The following is a 12602-nucleotide window of genomic DNA, read 5'->3' as shown; positions in this document are numbered from 1 at the left end:
GATTTTCCTGCGCGGTTTGTGCCTTGCGTGATTCATCGTGCCGTGCGTACTCACGGGTACATCGCGCGGTGATCGCCATCTTTTTTGGGGTTGCGTGTTAAGTTGTCGCCGCGCTGTCATCGTCATATTACCCCCAAATTTCCCTCAAAAAATCACAACCCTGCCCTCTATCTATTACATACCTGTTTATTGAGAATGTCGCCAATTAGTTTGGTCGGTCTAATAATTTTAAAGTGGATTTTGTTCCCTACAGGAACCGGGCCCTACACGATCGCCAAGGATGGTCGATTTGACTTTTGACTTGGGGATGTCTCCCGAAAAAATTTTTCGTTCAAATGGTGGCTGCACAAAAACTACAACAAATGCACAGAAAATAGGTGATTCCTTACCCTGTCGCATCATCTCTATGAACATGTTCACACTGAAATACTGTTTACTATATAATAAAGTTCAGACAATAACAAGAACAATTTTGGTGGCCTTTAAAAATCGATAAAGCTGAAGTAATCAAACCAACTGCATGCAGCGCAGACGACATTAAAATGGCCGGGGAAACCACCAACCACTTGAGGGCGCTATTGATCTTGAGAGGCGATTTTGAAAAATAATTGATACATAATGGGGGGGGGGGGGAGGGGAGGGGAAGGCCCGACCTCGGTTTTTCCAATTTCGGTTTTCTTTTCCGTTCCTGTTTAAATGAAAACTTCTGGCTTGATTTTAGTCAGTAAATTAAATCGAAGAAGGATGAACCTCGCCTAGGGCGTGTCGAGTTCACCGTGTTCCATGGTGCCCTATTCAATATACTCAAGAGGTGAAACATATAAACCTTACACTGAGCGAGATTTTTACACAATCATCAATTAATCTGATGACTGTGCAGTAGAGTCGACAAGGCCAGAAATTACGACGATAACGCTATGCAATCGGCAATTATTTGTACGTCCCTATCTGATTTGTACTGAATACATACAGATTATTTCACCACTGTTTATATTGTGGCATTGCCGTGCTTGGTACCACTTTTGATGAAAGAGAAAAAACACAAAGTTCATTCCAAAACTCGTCGGTCCAAAGTTCGAAATGAATGGCATTGCTTGAGAGTACTTCAGTATTAAGGCTTGGTTTTCTTTGTACGTCCGAGTTGTTAAACACACTGTGCATGATTTGTACTTGGGGCAACAAACAGTTCCGTATTTGTGGTAACTAACTTTGTTCAAGTATTTGCCTCTTGGTTATTGCAAAGATCTGATGCTTGTTTGCCGATCTTTTTTTGGTAAACTTTGTTTAAGGTAATGTAGGTCTACATGTATACACACAATTTGCAAACATTCAAAAACGAAACTCAGTGCAAAAATAAACTGAAATATCCGCTACTTGATGGTAGGTATATGAAACCATTCTTGCGCCTAGTATGCTGTCGAGTTTCAAGAAAAGAGGAAATACCACCATTACCTCCCGATGGTTTGGTCCGAACCAGAAACCGGCTTTCCCCCTAAACAAATGTGACTCGAGTCGGACTCGAGTCGAGTCATTGACTCCAGTCGTTACAACTCTGCTAAGAAGAGTCATATGTTGAGTACCGAACTATATAGATTTGCTTAGGGCAATTTTGTCGACCAATGGTTGGTGTTTGCGTAATGCATAAATTAGGGATAACCTTTAAAGATTTTTTAAACAATGTTTTATTACAAACATCATCATCAAACAGCAAACCTTTGAACACTTTTAAACTTAAATGTTTGAAGCAAAACCATTTAAAGCATTTAAAGGGGAGTTGATCACGCTACATGATTTTCTTTAAAATAATTATCTTTTAAAATACGATTTACAAAGAGATGATTAGAATTAAATCTGCAAAGTTTCCCTTGATCAACTGACAATACGTTGGTGACTTAGTGTTCAATTATTTCAGAGTTAAATATAACTCGACACAGTGGCGTAGCCACCGGGGGCGTGGGGGGGGGGGCGACCGCCCCCCCCCCCCATGAAACCTTGTCGCCCCCCCCCCCCAGTCGCCCCCCACTGAGATTTTGAGTTTCTAAAAAAATTATCATTGATCTACATGACGCCATGGGCGTCAATCCTGGGGGGACAGGCGACATGTCCCCCCCCCCCACTTTTTGAAGGGTGGGGGACACAATATCAAATGTCCCCCCCCTCCCAGATTTTTGAACTCGTGTCTCATTTATAGGGCCCTATTATGTACTACAATGTATCTTTTGCTTAGCAAATATTGGTTAAAGTGGTCAGAAATTGCCTCAGATAGCACCACAGAGCATTTAGAATCCAACATTTTTCGGGGCCCTTAAGCGGGCCCCGAACCCCACGCATAAAGCTCAGAATTCTGGTAGCTGATTCAATGACTCCAACCTCAAAAACGATGTTCAAAAAATTGTCTTAAGCCTTTAGCTGAGAAAACCTCGAAAATTATGTTTAAATTATTATCTTTTGTGCTAAGATAATTATTGGTTAAAGTGGTAAGAAATTTCCTCAGATCACACCACAAAGCATCGTGAATCCAATTTTAAGCGGGCCCCGAACCCCACGCCTATAGCTCAGAATACCGATAGCTAATTCAATGACTCCAACCTCAAAAACGATGTTCAAATAATTATCTTTTGCTAAGAAAATATTAGTTAAAGCATGGAGGAAAGTGGTAAGAAATTGTTTCAGATCACACCACAGAACATCTAGAATCAATTTTTTTTCGGGCCCCGAACCCCACGCCGTAAGGGCTTCGTGCTTCGCGCTTGCATCAGTTCTGATCAAGGTATGTCCGCCCCCCACTTTTGAGAAGCGATTGACGCCCCTGCATGACGCCCCCCATGAAATGTTCCAGCGCCCCCAGCCCCCCCCCCCCCCCCCCCCCCCCCCCGCCACTGAAAAATTCCTGGCTACGCCACTGACTCGACAACATGTTAATCAAACATTATGTTGATGACTTGGCGTTTCAGAATTTGGTATAACTCAAATCAAGAAAGCATGTTCTAAAAACATCTGAATTGGTGTTTAATTATTTCAGAATTAAATATAACTCGAATCAAGACAACCTGCTCTAAAACATCTGTTGAGGACTTGGTTTTCAATTACTATACATAATTAAATAGGCTATAACTCAAATGAAGTATTTACTGGAACAAAACCTAACTAAAATGTCAACTAACGATGATTGCATTCTGTTACAATTCAAACTGTTTAAAATTATGTTTGATATTGGAATTGGTTATGTGCAAAATGGTAGATGCGTCTCAGGGTAACATGGGTGTCCCCGTTAATGTTTGGTTTTGAGTCTGTATTTGTCTAATAAAGTGTTATCAGACATGTCTTTTAATTATATAAGGCATATAGCACTCTACATTTGTGAAGGATATATTAATTTGCGGGCTGATTTTTTTTAATACGATTTTCAAAGAGATGTTTACAATTAAATCCGCAAAGTTTCCCTTGATCAACTGACACTAATAGATATTGATGACTTGGTATTTCAATTACTACAGAATTAAATATAATTTAAATCAAGACAGCATGTTGGAAAAAAATGAAAAAAAAATCAACACACGATGATTACTTTTTGTTACAATTACAAGACATCGATGGCCTTCATCAGAGACTACTGTCGTAAAGCCCGTTTCTCGATTATCACAAACACGTCTGTTGGCTCTACTACAGATTTGCTGTACAAGACTAGCACGTGAGGCTAAGTTGTCTCATCAATGATGCCCACATAATTTATGTTGGCATATGTATAATGTCCTTCATGAAATGAAAAGTCAAACAAAGACAAAATATGAATATTAAATATTCAATTATTGAATAACCTCACAGCCCAATCGCACCCCCCCCCCAAAAAAAATCCCCAAACATCTAGCAAGCGGGAAAATGCGCTGAGAGCCCTAATTAAAAATTATGTAAAACATTCATGGAACAAAGGGAGTGCTCAAACGATGTGTTAATTCGCACATGTTAATGAGTGCACATGTGGCCTCTGATTCACGTCGAGTAGAAAGGTTAGTATAAATATTCAACCATTTTCAGGCATTTATACTTTGCCTATGAGTTGGGTAGGAAATGTTCCCAACTTTCTGAAAAATTTCATTTTCTGAAGAAAAAAAATGTTGGGCAGGAATTATTTCCAATGTTTGTGGAAACCTTTTTTTGGCAATGATCCGTCCACTTTATTTACCAGCCTGCTTGGATTTAAATCAAACTCAAATTTCTCATTGCACTGAGATTTATGTTCAATATAGGAGACATGAAATGGCAACACCCAACGTGTTATTTCACCCAACTGAAAAATTGTATCCATTCGTTGCGGTGAAATTGCTCAACAAATCCCGAAATGAAGTTGCCAATTGCCAAAGGTCAAAATATGTCGATTTAAAGAAAAAAAGAAGCTGAAAAGGAAAAAGAAGCGCTGTCAACATGTTGGCCTTCGTCAATCATTAAAAAATATCCGTGGTGACCTCTTCGTCTGACCTACAGCTATGGGGTCAAAGGTCAAAATAATGTGAACACGCATTCGTTGGCCTGCAGCTTTCGATATCAAATCGAGCTTGTTTGCAGTGTAGCCTATATAGTACAGTGCAGTGGCGTCACCAGACTTTTCAGTCTGGGGGGGCACAGGGGGGGCACCAGCATTTGATGGGGGGGGGGCACTTAGGTGGATACGGATCGCCGTCCTGGGGGGAGGGGTCTAAGGGGAGGGGGTGCCCCCTCCCCTTTGGAAAATTTTTGCATACGGAGGATGGGCTAGATGCAAAATGGTGCCACATTTGATGCTAAATTCGATCTGAAGATATCTCCAGAAATTGCTATTTAACCAACTCAGATGATGGGAGTTGAATATAACAAAATATATATATATATTTTTTACCAACCCAAATCTCAGATGGGGGGGCACTCGGGGGGGCACTAGGTTTTCCAGGGGGGGCACGTGCCCCCCCTGGCCCCCCCTTGGCGACGCCACTGGTACAGTGTACAGTCAAACCTCAAGGGAACAAGTTCAAAATTAATGAACCTGTGGCCGTGATGACTTACAGGTCACAGGTCACGCAAAATCTACCCAATCAGAGTTTAATTATTCAGCAGCAGTTCCCAGCGTCCTGTTTGCAGGGCGGGGGTACGGTACGAGCGAATGCATACAGAACTTTGGGCCACGTAAATTACGGGCAAAATGCGTAATCTTTCCACAGGTGGCACAAACATAAAATTCAGTTGAATTATTTCACGGCACCCCGTAGGCCTAAGCACATACCGGCACACGTCTAACATAAAACCACGCGAATGCAGGGGCGGATGCAGGTCACGCTCAAGGGGGAGGGGTTAGCTGCCAAGAAAAAAGGGGGGGAGGGTAGCAGGCATTCATTTGCTGTGTTGTCTGCATAATTTCTTTTTTTGCGGCCTAAGAAGGGGGGGGGGGGTAAACTCCATACCGCAGATCCGTCACTGGTTTGAAAAGATTAAGGAAAAACAATCTCCATCATCTTTGCAATCTGCCAATATAATTATGCACCCTCTCCGGAATTTTCATTTATGAGGTACATGGATTGTACAATGTATATTTTCTCGATGGCGCACATTTTGTTAGGATGAAGGTTTAATTGTCTTCAAGTTTTTTTTAAAAAGAAAACTATGTACCACTGGCACCATTAGGGAAAACGTTAACAGAAGAATTGTTGTGGAAAGTCTACAAGTCAACATTTTAATGTGCTGAACTGACTTATATTTTTTGCTATTTTGAAAACATCGAGGCGTACAGCTGCGGTTGAATTTGAAGGGCAACTTAGGGATCTAATTGTTATTGTGGGGGAGCACAGTGCCTCAATGTTGTTGTTTTTTACTATACAAGGCGAATTTTTGCCTTCCCCGGCCCAAATTTCTTAGCGGGAAAGGTGGTTCAGAAGAGATAACAAGTTTCAAGTTGAAGGCCCATGTCCCCATGCCCCCAGCTACTCCATTCTTGTAACTGAACTGCGCATCATCAAATAGATACATGAGCGGGAACACAACTTACTGTAGAAATCCTCTCAAAACTCGAAGTTTTCAGAGGAATCTCCCGACCAGCCCTACACCTCGAGCTATAGCCGCCATTTATACCTCTTCAGACCATTCTCATCAGTGTAAGTGGTGAAGGAGAACCCATCACGGTTTGACAGCAGATACCCTTGAAACTCCAAACTCCAAACATAGTTGCCTGGCCGCAGATCTTGCTCCATTTCCATCAAACTGATTCGGGATATACTCAAAGGACCGAGCCACCGCCAGAGCCGGTGTAGAGGCAACACATGTTTTTTTGTTAAGAAAAAAAAGAAGAAGAAAATGTTAGCCCGCTACATCCTTACCTTTTTTCGCCTTTGTCATTTGTGTACGTGCTTAGGTAGAAGCCAACACGGTTTGGTTGCAGATATCCCTGAAACGTCAGGCTCCAAACATAGTTGCCTGGCTGCAGATCTTGCGCCATTTCCATCACGTAAAACTTATTCGGGACATACTCAAAGGACCGAGTAACCGCCAGAGGTGGTGCCGGCGTGGAGCCTGAATCTACGGCCGGTCTGATCTCAGACGAAAGGATAATCATTTCCTTGATGTGGAGCCGTGGATACTTGATGGTTTCCTTCACCACGATGTCGATGTCCACTGTGCCGGTGAAGTTAGCGGTGTCTAGATTCGGGTAGAGCAGCAACTTGTAGTGTTCTGGATAGATGGCGGAGGGGAGGCGAAAGGTGCACCAGGGATCTACACACGGAGCTGGTGTTGTCGCGGTAGGTGCCCGGGGTGTCGTCACCGCCTCACACTCAGGCAACAGACCCGTCAGCAGACCCACAGCTACAGCCAGTAACAATACCAGAACAGCGAACGCTGCAATCTGACCCTTACGCCAGAAGATCCCTTTCTTCTGTGAGTCCTCCTGGCTGTTCTGACTTTTGTCTGACGAAGGATCTTCACTAGGAATGAAGAAGTTCACCAAATCGCTCCGTTTACGTCGGCCTCCCATGGTCCTTGCGAGTTGTTGGCATGATCCTGCCTGTACCTATTCGTTGCATATAACCTTGACTTTATAATTAACTCACCATATGTTGGGGATGCCAGTGAACGCGCTGTGCTGATTGTTGGCCTTCGGGGACCTTTATATTGCTGTTACGTTATGTGCATATTAGGGACCGGTACAAATAGTGCGGGTATTACGGGATGCAATTTACTTTCTCTGCAACCAAGAGTGTAGTGTCAATGACCATAATGCGCAATTGCGCATGCGTCAGTTGGTAATGATTCTCGGACTTACTATTTCCCTTTAAAAAAAGATCCCCTGAATCCTGAGAGCATTGAATGAGAAGAAAAGGGTGAATTGTATTTTATCGATCAACAGGATTTCATTGATACAATTTTTTTGGAAGAAATTTCACTTTTGGGAAAAAAAGGAAAATGTAAAAGTCGTCAACGATTTGAGCCCGAAAAAGGGCATTCCGACCATCAATTTAGCGCAGTACGCACTGCTCGCCGTATAAAAAGTTATTCTGAATCAGGTGACATTATATACGTTCACGTGATATGTTTTACGCATGCGTATTACGGTCAATTACTTTACCGAGATTCAAAGAAAATTTTTGCGTATACGGGATATATGCGGCTCGGACGAAAATACTGTCGCACTGGATATAATCACCGATACAAGTTTGTGTAGTTATTTCATCAAACTCACATTATATACATCTTAATATTTTGATGTGAAATGTACATTGCCCATAGTGTGCCAGATGAAACCCCCCCCCCCAAAAAAAATGCTGATTTAGCATACATTACTCGAGCTGCACACAGTCTGCACATCTCTAATTAATGACTGAAGAATTAAACTTTGCAGGTGCGTATACGGATACACACACTGCACTGCAAAAACTGCAGTGTTAAATTTACACCATTGGTATCTATATAGGACCATCTGGTGTTAAATTTTACTGGTGTTGTCCTATATAGATACCGAATGGTGTTTAATTAACACTACAGTTTTTGCAGTGTAGAGCCCGGAGAAAAGAACTTCTTCTAAAAATGTATCGATTCGATGTCAATAAAAAGGTGTGACGGAGGTGAAAGAAATTGGAAGGCCGAAGCCACGCCCCGCCCCCTGAAAAGAGAGTTGTATATTGCGTCACTGCAAAGTTGACGAAACCAGATTTGCAAGATTCAAAGTCTAGTTCAATGCATTTTTATGTTACATTTTTGAGGACGACGCTGACATTCATGACAATTTTCCCCTCCAAATGTTATTTATTTTTTAAGTCGAATTCTTTCGGTACCGACGCAGAAAGAGGTGATTGGTACAAACAGACCGGACTGCGCTCAAGCCGCTTGCTCCACTTCTGATAATTCAACTATTATAGCAGGACCAAGAAAAGACTTTTGTTCCAGACCAGTAAATAAACTTCCATTGACCCCAATGATAAATGCTCCCACTTCAGAAATTCGGGAAAAATACTCACAACTCTCCAAGGTGTTCGAGACACACATCAAATTAAAGCTTATTTCATCATCTTTAATTTTTTTTTTCAATTTACGGGGGTTAACTGATGACTTTTAGGAGAAATTTCCTTCCGAAGATGATCAACCCTTAAAATAGTCCTGAAGCCAATCGCCATTTTGAAAAACGATGCCTACACTCCATTGCAAAATAGAGCGCTTTTAGGGCCCAAATTTCATCCAAATTGAACGGAACTACAAGCTCACAGTCCTATGCACGGCTTCTACCCGTATTTTTTACAAACCCTCCAGTTCATGGCCCACAGTATGCTCAAATACTGAAGAGTGAGGGCATGCAAATCGTGATTTGGCTGGCGTAGGCAATTTCGGACCGATTTACTGGCCTGCAACCTTTAGTGCGTATTTCAAGACGGGTAAAGTCGTCATTATTCTCCACGACTGATCAACTCTCTTGATAGTTTAATGCAAAGGGGGTCAGTTAGTGGTGTCGCATGGTCGAATTCGGACACTCGGCAGACATACACAAGTCTATACTGTTAACTGTTAACAAATAGGAATCTACAAGGCACTTGAATAATTTGGAACGACAACACGCTTCTAGTATGCTCTAGGCGTTGTCTGATCAAACTTTGTTGACCTTTACTATTTGCCTAATTTGTAGTGAATTATGAACTTGGTGTTATCACAGCTTCGATTTACTTAAGTGTGTTGATATAGTGCGTGTTTGTTTATTCACGCTAGAAGGGTGGTATAGGTGGCTTTTATATAAACTTACAAAAATGACTATGCCTATAATCTGATCTTTGTCTAACGTCGAACAAGGTACATCGTAATTATTCACACAAGCTATCGAGATGAGTCGACAATATTTCGCTTCTATCACGTTTCAATGTGAAGGAAAAAAAGTCTTTCACTTGAAAAACTGCAAAGCCCCTGCTAATTTTCGGTGTTAAAAGGAATTTGTTTCGTGACGATGTGGAATAAGTGGATGCTTTTCTAAGACAGTATAATTTTACTTGCAGATGTACCATATCAAAAAAGATCTTAAAGTCCTTCAGTTGTCGAGCAGAGGATATTATCTGGACAAACAAAAATCTAATTCGAAACGCAAAAATTTGAGTCTGCAAACACAATGTGGTCATTGTCGCGTAAGCCTCCATCTCAGAAGTAATTGAAAGTGTTAGATTTAGGACGTAGTTTTAGTTTTGGATGAAGAGGCGATGTCGATACAATTGGCATCTTTTGGAATCTTTCACTCCGTGTAGATGTTCTTGCTGACCGCAAGACAGTAATGCTTGGCGTGAAGGATTTCTGGGTAGACGGTTGACGAAGTAACACATTTACAAAGAAAAATGTAAGCCCGGTACATCCTTACCTTTTTTCGCCTTTGTCATTTGTGTACGTGCTCAGGTAGAAGCCGACACGGTTTGGTTGCAGATATCCCTGAAACTCCAGGCTCCAAACATATTTGCCTGGCTGCAGATCTTGCGCCATCTCCATCACGTAAAACTGATTCTTGGCATACTCAAAGGACCGAGTAACCGCCAGAGGTGGTGCCGGCGTGGAGCCTGAATCTACGGCCGGTCTGATCTCAGACGAAAGGATGATCATTTCCTTGATGTGGAGCCGTGGAAACCTGATGGTCTCATTCACCACGATGTCGATGTCCACTGTGCCGGTGAAGTTAGCGGTGTCTAGATTCGGGTAGAGCAGCAACTTGTAGTGTTCTGGATAGACGGCAGAGGGGAGACGTAGAGGGCACCAGGGATCATTACACGGGACAGGCGTGGTTGGTTGGACGGTGGTCATCGCTTTGGTTGGGGGTTGTTGGGCGGTGGTCACTTGCGGCTTCTTGGTAGTCACCTGCGGCATTTTCGTGGTTTTCATCATCGTAGGCTCGGGTTTATCCGGGGTGGCATTGATAGGTTCCTTCGATGGTACCTCACACTGCGGCAGGAGCCCCGCTAGCAGGCCCACCGCTGCCATCAGCAAGAGCGCTAGGACCACGAAGGCTGCGATCTGACTCCTGCGGCAGTAGATCCCGCGCGAGCTCGATTTCTCCGATGACGAGTCGCTTCCTCCACTTTCCTCCATCTCCATAGTACTCAGTTTCACGTCATCATGGTCAGTACCCATTATGATACCTGTGGACGGAGACTCTTACCTCCGATCGTGTTGCACAAACTGGAAGTTTGCGAAAGTCAGGTGTATTAGTAAGACACACCTGGAGCGACGATCGCCTAGTACGCAACTAACCTTGACCAAATCCGTGAGAAGTTACGTCGCAGTTACGTTGACATGAAGTGGACTTTTGATCGTGACCCGATTGATAAGAACATAGACTTGTCCTAGTGCGAGGTGTTCTATAGGTGTTCTATAGCAAACGAGCACCATGCAACGCTATGTAAATAGAGGCAGAAGCACTCTTCTGGTTTTAATATCGTTTCAGTCGACTGCTAATCAGTTTAGGCAGATCGGAGGACCACCGTTCAACTACGCATCACACCAACATTTCACTTTTACACCGATTTAATATTGATGATATTTCAAACATTAAATATGAATTTGATAATTATGTTAATTCATTGATTTAACATTCAAAAGGAATAACAAAAATAAGTATCTCGGAAAATTTAGATAAATCCATAATGCAGGCATTACGCCCGTCATCACACATAGGATTTTGTACATGATTTTTTGTTTTGTTTTTGTGTTTGTTTATTCACGCTAGAAGAGTGGTAGGTTGCTTTTATGTAAACTTACAAAAATGACCAGGCATTTAATCTGATCTTTGTCTAACGACGAACAAGATACATCATAATTATTCACACAAGATATCGAGATGAGTCAACAATATTTCGCTTCTATCATGTTTCAATGTTAAGAAAAAAGTCTTTCACTTGAATAACTGCAAAGCCCCCGCTAATTTTCGGTGTTAAAAGGAATTTGTTTCGTGCGGTGATGGTAGTGGCTTTAGTGGATGCTTTTCTAAGACAGTACAATATTACTTGCAGATGTATACCATATCAAAAAGGATCTTAAAGTCCTTCAGTTGTCGAGCAGAGGATATTATCTGGACAAACAAAAATCTAATTCGAAACGCAAAAATTTGAGTCTGCAAACACAATGTGGTCATTGTCGCGTAAGCCTCCATCTCAGAAGTAATTGAAAGTGTTAGATTTAGGACGTAGTTTTAGTTTTGGATGAAGCGGCGATGTCGATACAATTGGCATATTTTGGAATTTTTCACTCCGTGTAGATGTTCTTGCTGACCGCAAGACAGTAATGCTTGGCGTCAAGGATTTCTTGGTATACGGTTGTAGAAGCAACACATTTACAAATAAAAATGTAAACCCGGTATATCCTTACCTTTTTTCGCCTTTGTCATTTGTGTACGTGCTCAGGTAGAAGCCGACACGGTTTGGTTGCAGATATCCCTGAAACTCCAGGCTCCAAACATAGTTGCCTGGCTGCAGATCTTGCGCCATCTCCATCACGTAAAACTGATTCTTGGCATACTCAAAGGACTCAGTAACCGCCAGAGGTGGTGCCGGCGTGGAGCCTGAATCTACGGCCGGTCTGATCTCAGACGAAAGGATGATCATTTCCTTGATGTGGAGCCGTGGAAACCTGATGGTCTCATTCACCACGATGTCGATGTCCACTGTGCCGGTGAAGTTAGCGGTGTCTAGATTCGGGTAGAGCAGCAACTTGTAGTGTTCTGGATAGACGGCAGAGGGGAGACGTAAAGGGCACCAGGGATCATTACACGGGACAGGCGTGGTTGGTTGCTCAGTGGTCATCGCTTTGGTTGGGGGTTGTTGGGCGGTGGTCACTTGCGGCTTCTTGGTAGTCACCTGCGGCATTTTCGTGGTTTTCATCATCGTAGGCTCGGGTTTATCCGGGGTGGCATTGATAGGTTCCTTCGATGGTACCTCACACTGCGGCAGGAGCCCCGCTAGCAGGCCCACCGCTGCCATCAGCAAGAGCGCTAGGACCACGAAGGCTGCGATCTGACTCCTGCGGCAGTAGATCCCGCGCGAGCTCGATTTCTCCGATGACGAGTCGCTTCCTCCACTTTCCTCCATCTCCATAGTACTCAGTTTCACGTCATCATGGTCAGTACCCAT

At 42.9% G+C, this 12602-nt stretch overlaps 2 protein-coding genes across 3 annotated transcripts in view; both read right to left on the bottom strand.

Annotated features, from left to right (window-relative positions):
* LOC119731228 (glutamyl aminopeptidase-like) overlaps positions 1–10623 on the bottom strand; it is a 34138-nt gene extending 23515 nt beyond the window's left edge. The window contains exon 1 of one of the 2 annotated variants that reach the window (XM_038204315.1): positions 9848–10623. In XM_038204315.1, coding sequence (XP_038060243.1) covers positions 9848–10608 — 761 coding nt within the window. In that variant the 5' untranslated portion in view covers positions 10609–10623. Of the gene's footprint in view, positions 1–6341; positions 7030–9847 lie in introns of those variants that run through there. The other variant, XM_038204316.1, reaches the window with a different exon arrangement.
* A 1195-nt stretch (positions 10624–11818) lies between these two features.
* Positions 11819–12602, bottom strand: LOC119731229 (glutamyl aminopeptidase-like). Its single transcript, XM_038204317.1, has one exon. It carries the CDS (start codon positions 12600–12602, stop codon positions 11838–11840), a length of 765 nt encoding a protein of 254 aa, XP_038060245.1. The 3' UTR covers positions 11819–11837.

The sequence above is a fragment of the Patiria miniata genome, unplaced genomic scaffold (assembly GCF_015706575.1).
Source record: "Patiria miniata isolate m_02_andy unplaced genomic scaffold, ASM1570657v1 HiC_scaffold_23, whole genome shotgun sequence".
Lineage (NCBI taxonomy): Eukaryota > Metazoa > Echinodermata > Asteroidea > Valvatida > Asterinidae > Patiria > Patiria miniata.
This window is presented reverse-complemented; position numbering and strand designations above follow the sequence as displayed.